The sequence below is a fragment of the Lampetra fluviatilis genome, chromosome 9, assembly GCF_964198595.1.
Source record: "Lampetra fluviatilis chromosome 9, kcLamFluv1.1, whole genome shotgun sequence".
In the NCBI taxonomy this organism is placed as follows: domain Eukaryota; kingdom Metazoa; phylum Chordata; class Hyperoartia; order Petromyzontiformes; family Petromyzontidae; genus Lampetra; species Lampetra fluviatilis.
Genome location: NC_136283.1, coordinates 8,070,736 through 8,089,647, shown reverse-complemented (window position 1 = coordinate 8,089,647; position 18,912 = coordinate 8,070,736). Strand labels below are relative to the sequence as shown.

Sequence of the window (18,912 nt, the reverse complement as noted above, 5' to 3'; positions counted from 1 at the left end):
CTGCTCGCGGCCAACACCAGTGACAATTATCTGTTGCCGATCCTGGGCCACCCCTAGGTTGACTCGGCTTCAAATCAGTATCTGAGTGCTGTGCGTAAACATCGCCACTGGGTAGACAAGGCGGCCGGGCGTTGTGGGGAGCCACCCACCCTCTCGTGTGCCATGCCAGCCTTCATAGGTGCTCACTAACGGCACTTGTCCCAACATTCTGTTGAGGCTATGCGGGGGATCGTTGTCTTTGTTACGGAAGGGTTCGAGTTGGCGCGGGTATAGTCTGAGCCCCGTCAGCTCACGTTCGCCCGCTTGAGCGTGAACTCTGGGCAAGCTGAGGCGAGCTCGGCTTTGCTTGCGTGCACTTTTCTCAGAGAGTTGCAGCCTGTGCCCTCGATGAATCATCTGCCCATCTGTGCAGCGCAATTCACGTGCCAATACTGCTGAAGGCATTTTGAGCAAAGTGCTGACCGCCGTGGGATTTTTTTAAATAACCTGGCCACCATCAATTTATTTTCACCGTTTTTTGTTGTTTGTGGGGTTTTTTTTCACGTGCATTGTTTGTGGGATTAGTCAATTGTATGGCAATATTGTCATGGCTAAATTTGGTCGTCTTATCATGTCACATTTCCCCTTGCAAAATGCATGCTTTGAAGTCTGCCGCCTGAGTTTGTCCGGATGAAATATGCCGCTCAACATACAGATGACAATGGTCTTTTATTGCTACAAAACTGAGTTCACAATAATTTCTAAAGCCGGCAAGGGAGAGGGAGATGGATGAGCGTGAAGGGAACACTAGAGCAGCCCTGAGAACTGGTACAGTCTGTGATTGATGTGCCGCACATTTGCAAATAGCCTTCAAGCACGCAGCCCAGATGTGGAGCATTAATTGTGAGGTTCACCGTTTCTCTCACAGAGTGATTCATTAATCCACCTCTTTGTTTCGGAAGTGTCACCGAAGCAGCACACAATATTATTTAGGCATCAAGCTGCTGGGGTGGCGGTGCAGCACAGCGGTTAGCACACTGTGCTATGAACCCGAGGTGGATTTCTGATCATGGCGAACATCGGTGGCAAGTGAAAGCTGAACCAGTCCTTCGACAATCGACACTGAGCGAAGTAGTGAACCGCTGTGGATTCAAATAACCCCCATGGCCGACACGCACGGCGTGTGGGAAGCGTCCCATCTAACAGTCGACTGACAAAGAGCTGATTACTATAACAAGTTTGCTGCTTCAGTGAACTTATAGATATAAAATCACCAGATTAATTTAAAATAATAAGATATCCTGTAACACTGTTACTGAGAGGAAAGGAAGACCTCAATGTTTTGGCAGACTGGCCTTCTCAAGGAAATATCGGACTACTGTTGCTGTGACAACGACCACATTGAACAGGCTGCATCTCTTGTAATGCACATTGTTTCATCATGCATATTTTTGCCTATCCAGATGGAGTAAAAAAAACACACACACATTGGCCATGCAATATTATTTACGTATTGTATAGTACACGACTTCATGTACAGTATTATAAAAGACACGTTTCATACTATACAGTGTTATTTTGAGAGAAACAAAAAGTTTTACTAACTGTGGGTTTGGAGGCATGCGCAATGCTTTGCTGAAGGTTGACGAATCTATTGTTATAATGTGCAGATTTAACCTTTTAATCTCTTTGTATGGGGCACACTTTCTGATTGAGTAATGAAATAATTGACAGACTCGTGCTAAATTTAAGAGAGGTGGACTGACATTGCTTACTCTGCTTGCACAGACTACCATAAAAAAGTAAGTGAAGGGAATTAAAACATGCATTGGCAGTCCAGTATATACCTGGGTCTAGACGCAAAGTAGGAGGTCCTGTAGTTATTTTGTTTACATCAGACTCGTTTGCTTTACTATTACAGGATGTGTAAAGTCTTCGTTGAGAATTGGCTGTAGGTTATTTACTGAGCATGGATAATCGTCATTATCTGTCCACTGTTGACTTTGGTTCTATCGGTAATGTCACGTAGGTAGAAATAAAATAAAATAAATCACGACGTTTCGACCGCAACACAAGCGCCCGTCTGTGTTGCATTCTAAACGTCGTGATTTATTTTATTTTTCTACCTACGTGACTTTACCGAAAGAACCAACGAGTATGGATTCCTGCAGTCACGAAAGCTTCAAATCAAGATTGTCCACTGTAGGTTGCACGTTTTCCCGTGCATACACAACTTCACATGGTATTATGTAGGTGCAATCTATTGTACAATTCCTATTTGTCCTGTGATTTCATGTAGTAATTGATTTGTGTCTCTTTGCCTTTCATTGCAAGTTTTGTCCATTGATTGTTATTCCTTCCAGAAACAGTCTGTCATAGTCCACGGTAATTGAACGACACGGCAAATATATTGGTAACGTTTTTGAAACCAATATACCTCATCGGTGGAAATATTTTTTGTTTTAGCATGTGAGCTTTACGTGCGTAACTTACACAGTGCAATATTATGTTGTGTTTATATGAATACACAGCACATTCGTTTATGTGCCCCAGCTGTGATATTTAAAGCTGTATCATTTACGCTTCCTTTTTGCTGTAAACACTGGCAGAGCTGTAACCGCGTTGTCCAGATGTTCATGCCTCAGGATGCCTTGTAAGGATATGCTCTTTGTTGCAAACAAACCCCTTGAAGATACTACTCTTGAACAAATCACTTTCTGATGTATGTGGGAGCCTAAAAATAGTTTACTTGTGGTATCCGCTAAAGGAACTATTTAACTTGCATGGCCTTGAATTGCAGCCTCGAGGCCACTGTCTCATGTGTAGCCCTGTTTATACAAAATTCCACCACATTTATTAGCAATGTAGGGACATGAACATATTGTTACAAATATAAACCACATGATAGCTTTAATTAATCACCAGTAGCTCGAGGCAGGAGCTCGAAAAATATATAAAACTCGCAAATAGAGAGGCCCTTTCCGCGTGTAGAATCAAAAGTTATTTTATATATACATATATATGCTAATTTGGAGCATCAAGGCCACACGGAAGGGGAGTGTGATGACGGATATGTCCTGTGAGGTCACTGAGATATACAGACAGACATGGTCACTATTCATTCCTAAGCTTTCCCGTGACATAGTGCACGCTTGTGCTTAAATAAATATGCAGTGGGTTTTTACGACCGTCTTCCGTTCGTTTTACACACTCTACTTATGCACTTGACATTGTTTGGTTACAACGAAAGCATACAACACAAATAGCTTTTCATTATATGCCTGTTACTCCGAATGCAGACTTCAGAAATGCTCGCTCAGTCCAGCTTTCCATTGCAGCCATTCATATCTAGTTACATACAAATCAGCGGAGATGCAATACCCAATCCTCTTGACGGTCAGACATGGAAAGTTGGAATGGTTATTAGTCTCTGAGGCATGGGCTTGAGAATCACTGGGATAAAGTTGAGTTTTTGGAAAAGTTTCCATTTACAGTTCTGTGCTGTTTTGATTTCCTTGAACTTGGAAAAGAACAGAGTGACCATTGTCTATTCTAATGCTATATATGTGTTTTTGTAGCTGCCAATATTTTATAGTTATCACTGATACCATCCTGGATAGAATATATTTCCCAAAGACAGGAAAGACAAAATAGCATCAAAGATTTTTATTTTGTATTTGCTCATGTAAAAATAATGGTCTCGTCATGGCAAAAATGTCGTGTGAGATTTTAAATGTGTGAATCGGACCAGTTACAGAATGTGTGTCTACAAGGATAGTATCCTTCACGACCAGATACACAACACTTTAGCAATCATGGGTTGTATAAACTTGTGCAGGCGTGATGCCTGATAACGGTATGCTGTTGCATGTAGGAGTTGTGTAACACGATTAAGCTGTTCATATTACAGTTGCAGAACAATACACTCTTGCATTTGAAATGATATGACACTAATTCTAGATTTGAAGCTTTCGTGACTGCAAGGATTCGTATTCTTAGGTTTTTTCGGTAAAGTCACGTAGGTAAAACATTAAAATTAATAAAAGTAAAATAAAATAAAAATCACGACGTTTCGGTGACAACACAAGCTTCCGTCTTCAGGTGGAACCGTCACAGCCACGACAGCTGTATCAAGTAACATTGTTTGGTTACAACTTGATACAGCTGTCGTGGCTGTGACGGTTCCACCTGAAGACGGAAGCTTGTGTTGCCTCCGAAACGTCGTGATTTTTATTTTATTTTACTTTTATTAATTTTAATGTTTTACCTACGTGACTTTACCGAAAAAACCTAAGAATATGATATGACACTAGATTTGAAGCTTTCGTGACTGCAAGGAATCATATTCTTAGGTTTTTTCGGTAAAGTCACGTAGGTAAAACATCAAAATTAATGAAAATAAAATAAAATAAAAACAAAAATCACGACCGAAAAAACCTAAGAATATGATATGATACTTTCATCTGCTTTCATTCAACATTTAGCAAAGCGCTATGCAGTATCAAGAATGTAATAACTTGTAAAAACCAAACACGTGACCGCCACATATAACAAAAATGTAAGTCAAACAGTAAGATTGATATTTGTGACTATACCATTTCACATTATTGTTTATGGATAATTAGTCTTCTTCATTTTAAATGTGTGTGTGTTTTTTTTACTTTGACATTCATTTAATTGCAGTTCATTAAAATAATTGTAAAACTACATATGTGTACACGGATGTTCCTGTGCGTTCCATTAAAAAAATGCCTTTTGTTTACAGATGTTGGCTTCTCCCTTAGCCTTCTCTGCCAAACCTTTCATCTGAAGCAAACCATCTGCCACAATGGTTTCAAAGCAATTTTTAAAATTCTGCATTTCTTTGAATGCATTTTCTGGCATATTGAAACCTGGAGAAGATTTGAAACTTGGAAACGAATTTTCTAAATCCGTAACAAATCACTTTGTCTTGTTGAGAGCACATTACATGAAAAAAAAATGATGAAAGGCATTATAAAGCAGCTTTTATTTATCTATGTGCATCGTGTAGCCTTCGTCTCTCTCGCCTCATGAAGTAGACAATAAGCTATATGACCCGTAGCCTTGTGATGGCTTTTACACGGTTTTAAGATTTGTTACTGAAATTATGTTTTAAGTAAATATGGCAGCACGATAAAAGTCTGATACAAGTTCATGAAGGGTCATGGGTGTGGCATATTCTGTATGGTAAAAATGGTAAATTCCCTCATTAATGTATTAAATGATGTCTGTGTTATGGTATTAACGTATTAAATATCTCATGTTATGAGTAGAAAAAAGGTAAAGGTGCAGTCCTGCAATTGCTAGCTCAAACCACTGCAAGCAGAAGGCCCTCGAATATGAGCTCTAGAGAGCCCCGCTGGAGGGGGCTTGGTCTACTCTTCCACACTGGCCATACATCTTGGAAGTGAGAGGACCCCGACTTTACCCCACCACCTCTGGGAGGATTTAAGAACATTTCTCAATTGTCTCAACTTACATGTTGGGAGAACAAACCGGTGTGCTCTGGATCGCAAGTACAATCTCTGCTAATGATGTCCACCAATTGCAGCATTCATTGTGATCAGTACAGGGACACTATATACATTTCAAAGAGAAGTAGTGTATTTGCATTCACCCATGCTGGATTATGCGGTTGTGCTGCGTGCCTGCCTCAGGGGCAGTCCGTGACTGTTTACCCAGGCTCCACCACCCCCTAGATACAAATCTTGGGGAAAGAAACCCTCACATCCTGTTATTTTGTGTTACAGACCAATATGGCCCATTAGCTAAACTCACGGCCCCATATAAACTAAAGGGTAATGTGAGGTTAACAAAATACAAAGGCCCTCATTTACCCACCTGCAAACCAAATCACCTTCACTTATATAAACTAATGAACAAGTATTTTTTTCAGTGGACTTGGGGTAAAGTGAAATTATTATCATCATCATCATACCACTACCATTGCCATCACTGCAACCACCAATGTATGCTTGCATTTCTTGTTTAAACTCAGTTGTCCTCAAAACAACTATAAATGACGCACACACATGCACGTGAGTACATCAAACACTGCACTGTATTTTATACTTATATGTAGACGCTAACGACGGACCTTAAAACATTAACTACGAATGACTAAACATTAAATATAAACGTTTTGCATCCTTGTTTTTGGAAATGAATAGCCATGGAAAGGTCAAATGGCTACGTTAATATATTCATAATCCTTAACAAGGAAGAAAGTGTATCAATGTTTGGCACTGATCCAGTGTGGAGGGAGGGAACCCATGAAAAACCCAACATAGTTTCTGTGATCATGTCAGAAGTTTTTGAGATTAATACCCCATGTAATACGAGCTGCACACATTCCTCGACAGGATTCATATCGGAAGCCATAAATTAGCAGTGACTGTTCATGAAGCCTGTTGTCTCACAAGGCGACTAATTATGGAAAGCAATATTAAGGGGGGTGGTATGGCCTAGTTTTCTTGGTTCAACAAAATACTGGCGTCCAATAGGAGTTGATATGCGGGGACACAATGCATAATGAGTTTATGTACGGTATTGCCTTTCACAATGAAAAAGGCGTCAGTTTATATGGAGCGCTCTTACCAGTAACATCTCGTAACCCAGCAGCATTTGCTTAAAAAGCTTGCTTGCTCACTCCAGTGCCTTTCGTTGCAGGTGGTTTTGTGAGGGGAAGGAGTTGGAGAATTCTCCAGACATCCAGATCTTGCAGAACGCTGATCTGCAGACACTAATAATCAGCGAGGCCTTCCAAGAGGACACGGGGCGCTACACCTGCTTGGCCTCCAACGTGGACGGCACCGACAGCACATCTGCAGAGATCTACATTGAGGGTGGGATGGGCTACACCTACACTTGGTTCTGAGACTGTGTTATTGCTACCCTGCTTTGCTACTCAATTACAATTAGAACCAGCTCAAACGGGCTTCACATCCAGCACCTTTAGAGATAATTTCTGCTCATCAAAACACGGGGCTTGATTGGGAGACATGTTCCCCCCCGCATGAGCCATGAGGCAGAATATTGGCAGGCAATGGACAACCTCTTGGGTTAGGTACAGCCATGTCAGATAAATGAGCGTGTTGTCCCAAATATTGCATCACGTGGATGTGTTGTGTGTCTGTATCAGATAACGCAGCATATTGGCACAATCTGTTCAATAACAGGGGTGTGCTGTGCACATGCATCAAATGAATGTGCACGTTGGAGAGAGGCATTTAAGCAATGGGGTGGTGTGCTGTGCTTGCCTCAGATAACTCGGCCAGTTGCATCGCTTCTAGTGCATCGATTTATTATAGGCATCCTAATTAGTTATACTGTTTAATGCGATGCTCACTGTTCACTTATCCATTTCAGTTTTTTTCATATCAACATTGCAGCCTGCACGCGGCCCACTGTGATATGTGAGAAATCTCGACTAATGCCATCAACCTGGTTACCAAACATTGATCAATCATTCTAGATTTGAAGTTTTTGTGACTGCAAGGATCCATACTCTTTGATTTTTTTTGGTAAAGTCACGTAGGTTAGAAATAAATTAAAATGAAAACAAATAAATTATATCACGACGTTTCGTCACAGCAAAATTACTGTATCAAGTGCATTTTGCTGTGACGGTTCCACCTGAAGACGGAAGCTTATATTGCCTCCGAAACGTCGTGATTTTATTTATTTCTTTTCATTTTAATTAATTTTTTACCTACGTGACTTTACCGAAAAAACCAAAGAGAATTGATCATTCATCTCTTGGTCTCCAGGGCAACAACTCAAGGCACCATAAGTTAACCGAATACAATGTAAGCTTGGGAGCCAACATAACTCCTGTATGTATTTAATATCTCTAAACACATTCTTGCAAAGAATACTATAGCATTAGCTCTACGGGTGCTGGTGGTAGCAATGTAAAATGTGCGAGTGAAATCATCACAGTTTACTGTGCTGCTTATACCGGTTTGTATCTGTTCCTTCTGTTAAGGGCACAATGCCTTTTCACCAACTCTTGTGGGTCTATAAATTTATGTTGTGGCTACTTTTGCAAATAAATTATTTTTACAAATAAAACTCTTACTATGGCCGTTATATTGACTAAGTTTTACCATGTATGGATGTTTAACTGTAAATCCATGATTTGATCTTGACAAATTAATGAATTGCAGTGCAATTAACAATGCGCTTTAAATCACTGAAGCATGACAGATTTTTTTTAATGATATCACAGTGGATGTGACTCACAAATGCACACATCCACTCATGTGTTTTTATTAGAAATCAACTGTGTAGGCTATTTTTATGTTGTTGCATTTTCCCTTGTGGCTTTCGCTGAATGCAAAGGCGTAATTCCTCAGTATATATGTGTAAATTTGAATTTATAGAGTCGTCTGTTCGGATAAGTGATGCAAAAAATCGTATAACCTTCATGTCCTTGCTCAGACCTCCCTGGAGTCCTACCATTGCTGCTTCTCTTCATAATGACTAAAGCATGAGTCGCACATTTTAATTGCAAAACAATCACATTACAAGCAAATAGATGATTATCAAATTATAAAAGTCAGCAAAGTGAATATCGCATTATTGCTTTGGTTAACTAATTGCATAGAAACCGAGAGGGAAAAAATGCTGCCGTATAATCCAGTGCGGATGATGTGTGTTATTGTATATTCACTAATGAGGAGAGATAACACAAACATCCCTTACTGTTTTTGAAATTCAAATATGCATCTTTAGGCTACTGCCCGGTTTGTATTATATCTACGTGCATGGAAAACATAAAAAAATGGCAAATCTATGGAATGAAAATACCATAATTTAAAGTATTCATACGAAACTTAAAATAAAATAATTCCTGTCTTTGGGCATGAATAATTCATATATCGTTTTATGGATAGCCACAACAATCATAAATGTGTTTACTTAAAGGCGGGTGAATTATGCATCTGCGGTAGATATGAATATGGTCATTGGGTTTGTTTTGATGGTTTTAGAAACTTAGACTAATCCACGTCTTTGTTGCAGGTGCCACATCCTCAGATTCAGAAGGGGAGGCAAGTGCAGCTTCCCTGGAAGATGATTTGGCTCAGTAAGCAAAGCAATTTCCATCCCTGAATTTTCCCATGCACCTGATTGTCTGCACATTCATCCATCAATCGATACAAAACATATGTCCACACACGTATATACACAGCCTTCTAACATACAGGGAAATGTAGAGATGGATGGGTGACTCAAGGGCCAAGGCACTGATTTGGAAACACTGAGTTCCTGGGTTCAAGGGAAGGCAGGCATGTGAAATGAATTCCCCTCGTGTGGATAAATATATTTATTGAAATGACTTCGGAAGTAGTTTTGTGATGTCCTCTTCCATGGCTGACGGACAGCAGATCATTGGAAGGTGCTGATTTCTGAATGGCAAATTTTAAGACAGAAACAGAAGGATTTCTCCACAACTCTGGCTCTCGCCTGATGAGGCTGGTTGTAATTACATCGTACTTGAATTGTAAATGTTGTGGATTTACTCTCCAACACACCCGTGTGCTAAACTAGCAACGAATTGGCATGTTTTGTTTACGTGACAAACCTTACTAATTGGCTGCGTCGGGTATGGTGGCGGGTTTAACACCGACACATTTATATTCATGCGATCTAACCCAAAAAATCTCTCATAGATAAATGTTGGTCGCCAAAGCCTCCGTGTTAAATCGCATGGAAATATTTTCGTCTCATAACATGATTCGCCGTAGCACAACCGAAATATACATCATGGAATTAGAAGATTAATGCTGGAGGGGATATTCTGATGGCAAAACTGCAGGATTAACTGTGAACTTATATTTACAAACACCCGCTCATACATTCAGAATTTTTACACAATGGGAACCTCATTTGCCAGTAAAAATATGATAATTGGTTCTTTACCCTTCTATCTGGCAACAAAACTGACACCTTTTTACAAGGAGTCATGTTTGCATAGACCGCAATACCTGCAGTCATAATACAAACAAAAGAGTTATGTTCTTTTGTTTGTATTATGACTGCAGGTATTGCGGTCTATGCAAACATGACTCCTTGTAAAAAGGTGTCAGTTTTGTTGCCAGATAGAAGGGTAAAGAACCAATTATCATTCAGAATTTGTTTATAACACAATGCACGTTTGACTAATGCGTGTAAATATAAAGTATTGCACGATTCTTGACAGGAAGTTAAATGTGGTTTTACGAGTGAGTGTCATGGAACAGAAAATGCGGCCAGCATATTACACAAGTTATTACCCTCCTAGAACGAGCGATATGTGTATATTACACAAAGTCATATACATATATGTACACATTCACGAGAGGAGATAGTTAAACTGTAGAGCTGTGAGTGTGTGCGCATAAGAGTAATGTTAACCCGAGGGCTTAGACCAGTGGTTGTGCTGCATGCACCCCCTTGGGGTGCGAGATGCCCTTTCTGGGGGTGCGAGACGTGTCAGAATTATTTATGAAGGTAAATCGTCGAAACACAAATTAAGCACGGGCACGTAAGTACAACTGCTTTGTTTCATCAAACCCTCTATGTATTTATTAACGTAATTTTTTTCATGATTGAGGACCAAAGCGGTGCAAGGCTGCAGTAAGGATTAAGAACCACTGCCCTAGACAGTAGAGAGGAGATGGGTTACGTGAAATCAACAGAGACGAAATCCACACATTGCGGATGGCTGAGCGCAGGGAGTTCCATATGCTGGAAGCAGCAATGGAATTGACCGACCACCCACAGAGTGGATATTTAAGCAGGATTTGGAATTAATATTTTTCTAAGTATACATTGCAGCTCGACAGCCTTGTGGTTGATGTATTCACTACTGAGCTGGGCTACAGTCAACGGTTGTTATTCCGACAACCACTTGGTAATTCCTGTGGGTGATTGTCTAAACTCCCAGCTTGCTATAAAGAGGGCATCAGCGGCACTGAACACATAATTCATAGCATGCCTCAAGTAAGTACATTATAGAAGATGGCATTTTGTAATTGCTTGTAATATCTCATTGTTGTCCTTTGTCCACATTTCAATAAGAGATAATGTCCCTTGCTTGAGGAGCATTGAGTAGAAAGAATCATGCATGAAAGCACATTTTGAACATGAGGCCTCATTTATAGCAGTTTACATGAATTTCCCAGATGCTCAAGTTTAATGAGACCACAGCAGCTTTATGCATTGCCTTCGATATGCACTTTAATTTATTCACCCATTTTTCATGTTTATTTCTGGATGGTTTTTACAACATAACTCAACTCGGAAGCACCAGCTTGTTGTTTCCTCGAGGCTCACTGAGAATGGCATTTAAAATATTAGATTATTACACTGAAGAATTATAGTTGTCTAATCTCTTGAAATGGACACTGTATCAGCATGAAACATACATTTCCTTGAACTGTAATTGCTATGGCAGTATATGTAAAGTGGAGCTGTCATGAAAAAATGTGTCCTGCAATTCGGATAAACTTTGTTCCGTTTCAGTTCCAGTCAGGATGAATGAACCTTGGGCAATAGACTTGATTTGTGTTTTCTTGTCAACCTCCACTGTCAGCAGTGTGGGTGTGTGGAACGAGGTGCAATGCTTTGATTGGTGTAGACCTACTTAGGCCTCGGCAAGGTAACGTAAAAGGTCAAAAGCAACGAGCCTACCTTTACCCTACCTTTTACACTTACCCCATACAAATTACCCGATTACAGGGTAATTACTGGGGTACTACACATGAAAAAGGTTTATAACAGGTAAATGCTAGGTAGAGCGCTTTATTCATATAGACTACTCTCGATGATTCAAATTTTAAATGGAGGCCACGGACTGCGCCATGGAGCTCTTAGCGAGCAGTAAACAAGGTACCATATTTACCGGGTAATACTTCGCGCCACCTTTACCCTACAGGGTAATTCTTCCGCACTACTTTTACCCTATCCTTTTACCTTACCCCTTGGCATGTCGACACCTTTACCCTTTACCCTTTTACCCAGTAAAAAGGGTAAATTACCTGACCTTGCCGAGGCCTAGACATACTGCCGGTGTCGGAGCCCTCTCCTATATTAACATAAGCTGCCCCGCCCATCTCTAAACCTTTATAAGCAGCTTGCCCTCAGAGCAGAGGTAGCAAACGGGTTTTGATTCCTTACCCGTACCCGGCCGCACCAGGGTCGCAAACGGGTACCCATACCCGTACCCTACTCGATACCCGGCTACCCGTACCCGGCCGGGTATCGGGTAGGGTACAGGTACCCGATTGCGACCTCTGGGATGAAGCCATGTTGCAGGCGCGGGTGGGTTGATTCTAGGAACTTGAATTGTGAGAAGAGACAAGACGTTGGGAAATGAGTGACAAACGGTGACTCACCAGTGACTCACGGCCTACCCGTACCCGTACCCGGCCGCACCAGGGTCGCAAACGGGTACCCGTACCCGGCCGGGTACGGGTAGCCGGGTATCGGGTAGGGTACGGGTATCGGGTACCCGATTGCGACCTCTGCCTCAGAGGCTAACCTCCCTGTTCCTGATGACGACCGCTTGTGTTGCGATCGAAACGTCGTGATATTTGTAGTCACTTTATTTTTTTTTATTTTATTGTTATAATTTTTTCTATCTACGTGACTTTACCGAAAGAACCATAGAATATATTCAGCGTTTAGAGATTAGTTCACCACATTAAGGGAATGTCAGAGGGGGTTACGTAATGCACGGATAACTCCACCTTTTCTATTTTGAGGTCAAAAATGTATCTGTCGTGCAACGACTCCCTCTCACTGTGCTTTGCGTAAATAGGTTCAATGATTTATCTTTACACATATACACACACGGGAAGACGAATACAAAGAACATCTCGCTTAGGCTGCGCGATGTAAATATGAGATTATGACTCTGAAACTCTGGTAACATTGACAATTTCGAAGCACATCTACAAACCGACATCTGTTGGTTTAAAATATCCACGATGCTCTGTGGAAATGGCCTACACCCAGGCACAAGCGAGCAGTGTATTCTCATACACGTAGGGTTTCTAAAAAAATGCAGCTGACTGCGAGACAAAACCACCCGATTTATTTACAGCATTTGTCAAGGAGCACTTATGCAAGAGTTTTCGATTCATTCATAGAGAATAGTGTTTGATCCGTGCAGTAATCTAACACTCAGTCACATATTCTCAGGTTTTTTCGGTAAAGTCACGTAGGTAAAAACATTAAAATTAATGAAAGTAAAATAAAACAAAACAAAAATAAAATTCACGACGTTTCGGAGGCAACACAAGTCTCCGTCATCAGACTTGTGTTGCCTCCGAAACGTCGTGAATTTTATTTTTGTTTTGTTTTATTTTACTTTCATTAATTTTAATGTTTTTACCTACGTGACTTTACCGAAAAAACCTGAGAATATGAATCATTGCAGTCACGAAAGCTTCAAATCTAGAATTACTCAGTCACATGATTATCATCGATATTTCTTTCACTTAGCTCACAGGACCGATCTGTCGAGATCCAAACTCTTGGGTTGAGCAAACCTACAGTTTTTCCAGGGTTTTTTTTGACACATTATGTACATCAGTCTAGCCAGTGGCATTAATGTAAATGCAATGTATCATTTACTGCTCTTGTTCCCATTGGTTATGTGTAATAAAAGCTCAACAAAGTGTTGGTCGAGCTATGTGCTAGATATATTTCTCCACATTTAATTACAGAATGTATTCTGGTCCAGGGGCCTATTGGCTTTTTGCACCAATTTTATCCAACGGAATTAGTTTAAGCAAGCAAACTCTGGACCAGTTTCGACATTGCGTCTCATCATCAGTCAGCCTTGTTAAAGAAATGCTGCCAAGAACTCCATCTAAACCATGTTCAACTTCTACCACGGTTGGCTACTAACGGTGCGAAAGAATTTGAACATACATACAATGTCAACAAGAAACATTGTACATGAACGACGTATAATGAGATGCTAGAATACATCAGATCACGGGTGTGACTCAAATGAGTGTAAACTCTACACTGGTAATGCAGGTAGAGAAGGAGCATGACCTTATTGCAGGTGTGGATATTTTTGGTTGTGTTAAGCTCAAGGTGAAGTGAATTGATAGTGTATTATCGTGCTTACAACAGCTATTGTCTCCGGCGGTTGACCAACCCATTATTTATTGATGCTGCTTTTCTGCTCCCAACAATGCCCAATTTAAAAATTCACAGCGCGTGCCATCTGGTGCATTTTCCTAGCGGCTACGGACTAAACATCACCATTGTTCACCTCGTGTCCTCTAATCCTCTAATGGGTGTTGGCGGTTCGCTTCTATTGCAGAGCTCAGAAATTGATGTCGGTGTCCCTGACTATAGCTGCACCCCCGCAAAACAGTGGCATGGCCCAAGTGGAGATGCAGGCGCAGCCTCCGTTGGTACAACCCATTGCTGCTCCGGTGATCCCACAGGTACCGATTTCAATACTTTGCAGGGCTTTTTATTTATTTACTTACGTATCGTTCAGTTTCAAATTGTGTTATTCAATCCCATCATTGAGTTTAATAGTTGCTTAATCGTGTCCTCGTTTTCATATTATTATTGAATATAATCAAAAGTATTTGTATGTACCCAACAGAAAGTGGCCAGCCCAAGTTTTGGGTTGCCAGGCTTTGATGGTCAATCAGGAGTAATGGCTGCACCCGTTTTTACGAAGGTAAGTCGGTTTCTATTTGTAACAGCCAATTCATGCTTGTCTGGATTAGCATATAGCTAGGTTTGTAAAAAAAACAATGTCTCTCCCCTAATTGGAATAGTAGTGCTATATTTTACACTTTTTGCCAACCAAGGTGAGGTTTAAGTAAACGCATGTGCTTTATTTACGAGTCAACATTGGAAGCAGTGTGATGGATACTCATAAAGGAAACAGTGGCAGATAAACACCCATGATTATCTTGTTTTACTATGTAAAATTATCACTGCCATTTCTATTATGCATTCTGGAAACAACTTTGGGTGTGCAGTTTGGGAGTTTTTTTTATATGATCCCATGGCCTCTATCGTTCTGAAATTCGATCATAATTGGTCAGTTGATCCGAACCTATTTTATATTATTATTTTATTTACCAGGTAAAGCCCACTGAGCTATTAGCTCTTTTACAGAGGTGACCTTGCCACACATCGAAGGGGTTTATCATATTTGGAAATTTTTATTAGCAGCCATCTAAACGCAAATTTAGATTATTTGTGGAGGGCAAAACTGGAGGACCTGGACAAATATCCACACGACCACGGGAGGAGAATTAGTGCAAAGTCCAAATATAAAGGCATCGTCAGTTTTGGGAGCAGACTCATGGCCTTCTGCGCACTACGCAAGGGAGATAACATCTATTTGCCCCCAAAGCACACTTTGGAGCAGATTTTTTATTGTAATATATGTAATAGTTGCAATTATCATGTCTTTGTTTGTATTGCATGTAAGCACTAAGTTTCATGTGTTAAGTCATAAATCCATCACATTGTCATATATGCCTATTTTAAAACGTCTGACATGTAACGTGTAGATGTTAAGTTGTCCTTAAAATAGTTTGTATTGAGTTTTCATTCCGTTTTAGTGCAGGATATTGAAGAGGGAGTGAACACGTTCAAAAATATTTAGCACATGAATACCATACACCAACGAGTAACATGACTGGAATTCCACAGTGCAGGAGTGTATATTGTGAAGACCACTCTAAACACTTGCTACCCACTAGGCTGGGACAGACACAAGTTGCTTGAGTAAATACTGTACAGTATTACAAGATGTTTGATATCGCATTGCATGTGGTAGATATCGAGGATCATCTTCATGCCACGTGGTATGAGGAACAAATGTTATCGTTTTAATCTAAATAGAACCTTGCCATTTGTGAATCACAATATGTAAGTCATAACATGAGATTCATACACTTTCGTCTTCTCGCACCACTGCTGGTAGAAGGGCCTCCTCTTGGCCTAGTCTTACATACTGGCCACATCTGTGGCCTACCAATTGAATGACTGGTGAACCCATTTATACCGCAAGGGGACTCAATAAATGCCACGACATGAGATCGATTCGGACCAGCAGGTCTCGTGAGCTAACCATTGCACCATGGCAAGAATGTGAATGTAAAACGACACAAACCCTATTCGGCATCCATGTAGTTTTGACACGTGCATGTGTAGGTGCAGTGTGTGTGTGTGTCCAGGTATCCAGTATGCAATCACCATCCTGCATGTGAGGTGTCCATTGTAAGCGGCAACATGTTCAGCCAAGCGGTTGTGATACACTCAAAGTGTGTGCATCACCAAAGTCTCTAAATACCGGACATCGATAATTATGGGTTATTGCACACATGTGTTCGCACAATTTCCAGTACTTATGTTACTTAATAAAGGATATTTACAAAATAATCTAGAAATAACTCTACGTCTTATTACTCTGCGAAGAGGCTTTATTGTTCGTGAAATCCCTGTAACTCTGATAAGATATCTTTGACCTCTGCATCACCTCTATTGCACACACACTTCTGTGACCACGTATATCGTCGTTTCATTCATTATACAGTCAAACATTTACTGCTGCAAACATTCATTATCACAAACATTGAAATGCCAAATGTGTTGCAATAAATATCCCTTTTCACTCAATACACTTTTTTTCTTGGTAATTGTAGATGCATAGAACTAAATAAAATGTATTAGACATTTATTCGCTACAGTCATGTAGGCCTTGCTGAAATACTTGCTCTAAAATATAAAATTGAATACCACCATTAACCTTGCTCAAAAGTGCTGCTAATGTAATGCCAAAATGTCACTGAGTATTAGATTGCTGCACAAATCAAATTCAGCATGTGATGGGCTGGTGGCACAGGCAACACAGCCACCTATTTAGCAAGCTCGGGGACTCAGCATCCCGTGCATAAACATTCTGATTAAGCCACAGCTTCACATTAGCTTTCCTTGCGGTAGGTAAACAACTCTGGGCTAACACACACTGCAATCATTGTTGCATCATGCTGAAACATTTGTGTTTGTTTCCTTGGATTCATGTATATGCAGTTGTATATATTACTATAACAACTTAACATGCATAAACAGTGGGAAATGTTGTTCTTACTTTTTCTTTGCAAGATGACCATTATCTGTAAATGTACAGTAAAAATGCAAACATTTTGTAAATCCACTGCTGGATCAGGGCCTCCCCGCTCCTTTCAGGTTTTGGCTGTTATTTGACTATACTTCATCATGCTGGTCAGTGCAGGTTTATGAAGTTGGGGAGCCTAGATATGTACGCATAGAAGTACAGTACAACAATGCTTGCTTCTGCCCTGCTGTCTGCTAGGCACCACATAGCGCCGATCGCAACATGTACGAGAGTCAATCACCGAGATTTGACAAGTTCAGGTGCATTGTGGGTGTTTTGGCCATAGGTATACACAGACGGCATTGATTGCAAATTCCAATTGCACTTATCAATATCACTCACCAGTCTAATGTGACACATTTTGAGTGCTTATATTATTTTTATTGTAGCTTGTCAATTACAATTACATATAGAATGCTAGCCTTTATACAAATATGCATTTAAACAGAGGTGAATTGTAACTGTGCAATGCTCCATTGGAACCGCCTTTGCCAGATGGCGTCATCTGGTCCAACACCATGTGAGACTAGTCTCTAAGCAAAGCTGTCTCGGGTGTGGACCAATCAATTTCAAGGACAGTGCATACATTATTAGAGTTGTGTTTTTGCTTGCATTCTGACCGCAGGTATTGTGGTCAATGCAAACATGACTCCTTGTAAAAAAAGGTGCCAGTTTTGTTGCCAGATAATAGGGAAAAAAACAATTATCATCATGTGCAATGCTCATTTGTATTTTGTGCCCGGGCCGGCAATGCTTATTTTCGTGGATTTGGATATTTCTCAAGTCAAGTCGATTTTTTTTTTTGGCTAAGACACGTGGCGCCTTTCTCGCACAAATCTGCCACTCAAAAGCACCGCATGGTCATTTTCTACCGTACACCAACCGCAGCTTCATTTTCTCTCGTGCAGATTTGGACTGTCAGTTTGCCCCTTGCAAATTCAGTCTCTCGTGCCTCATTGTCGCAAGCTGTGGACCGCTGTTATCTGAGATGGGGTCATGTTTGCATTGGAGTCCTATTTGAGTAGGCGTGGTGCGATTCATTTGACGAGTGGCGTGAATGCGGATACAAATAGCAAACGTACTCCATCAAGAACTTAGCAGGACCTTTCTAAATAGTTCCAAACGAGCTACCCCGTGTGGAATGTGACAGAAAGAAATCAAACATTAGCGACACCGAAATTGCAAATAGTGTTGCATGACTAAGCATAACAGTTCTGAATATTGGAGACAATTGAGCGTAGGGGGCCGTCCATAAATGACGTCACGCGATTTTGGACGATTTTTGACCCCCCCCCCCTCGTCACACGGCGTCACAAAAAGTCAGACCCCCCTCAAATATGACGTCACAAAACTCTGCCCCCCCCCCCCCCCAAAATAAAACATGCTTGAAATCGCTTTAAACTATTGTCATTGTAGTGCGTATTTAATGTGACGCTGCACTCTGATGTTGTAGGAGAAAACATGTATTAAAAAGTGTTGTCTATATTTATTTAAAGTTGCGCATTTTGATGTGACGTCACATTTCTCAAACCCCCAACCCCCTCGTCACACATCGTCACAGATGTCTGACCCCCCCCCCCCCCCCAGGTGCGTGACGTCATTTATGGACGGCCCCATGCCTGTCATTTTTTGGCTTAATGGCATCGCCACTTTGGCTGGAAAAACAAAGAAAGCCAGGTTATGGTGCAGGTCTAGCAACCTACTAGAAGCCGCAGTTAATGCCAGCAAATGCTCGTGATTGCATCATTCCCACCAAA

At 40.8% G+C, this 18,912-nt stretch overlaps 1 protein-coding gene across 1 annotated transcript in view; it reads left to right on the top strand.

Moving 5' to 3' along the window:
- The window catches only part of LOC144934181 (palladin-like), a 156,641-nt gene that overhangs the window by 38,429 nt on the left and 99,300 nt on the right, over positions 1-18,912 (top strand). The window contains exons 3-6 of the mRNA XM_078859742.1: positions 6,670-6,845; positions 9,025-9,088; positions 14,327-14,453; positions 14,621-14,698. Of these exons, the coding sequence (XP_078715868.1) occupies positions 6,670-6,845; positions 9,025-9,088; positions 14,327-14,453; positions 14,621-14,698 (445 nt within the window). The remainder of the gene's footprint in view (positions 1-6,669; positions 6,846-9,024; positions 9,089-14,326; positions 14,454-14,620; positions 14,699-18,912) is intronic.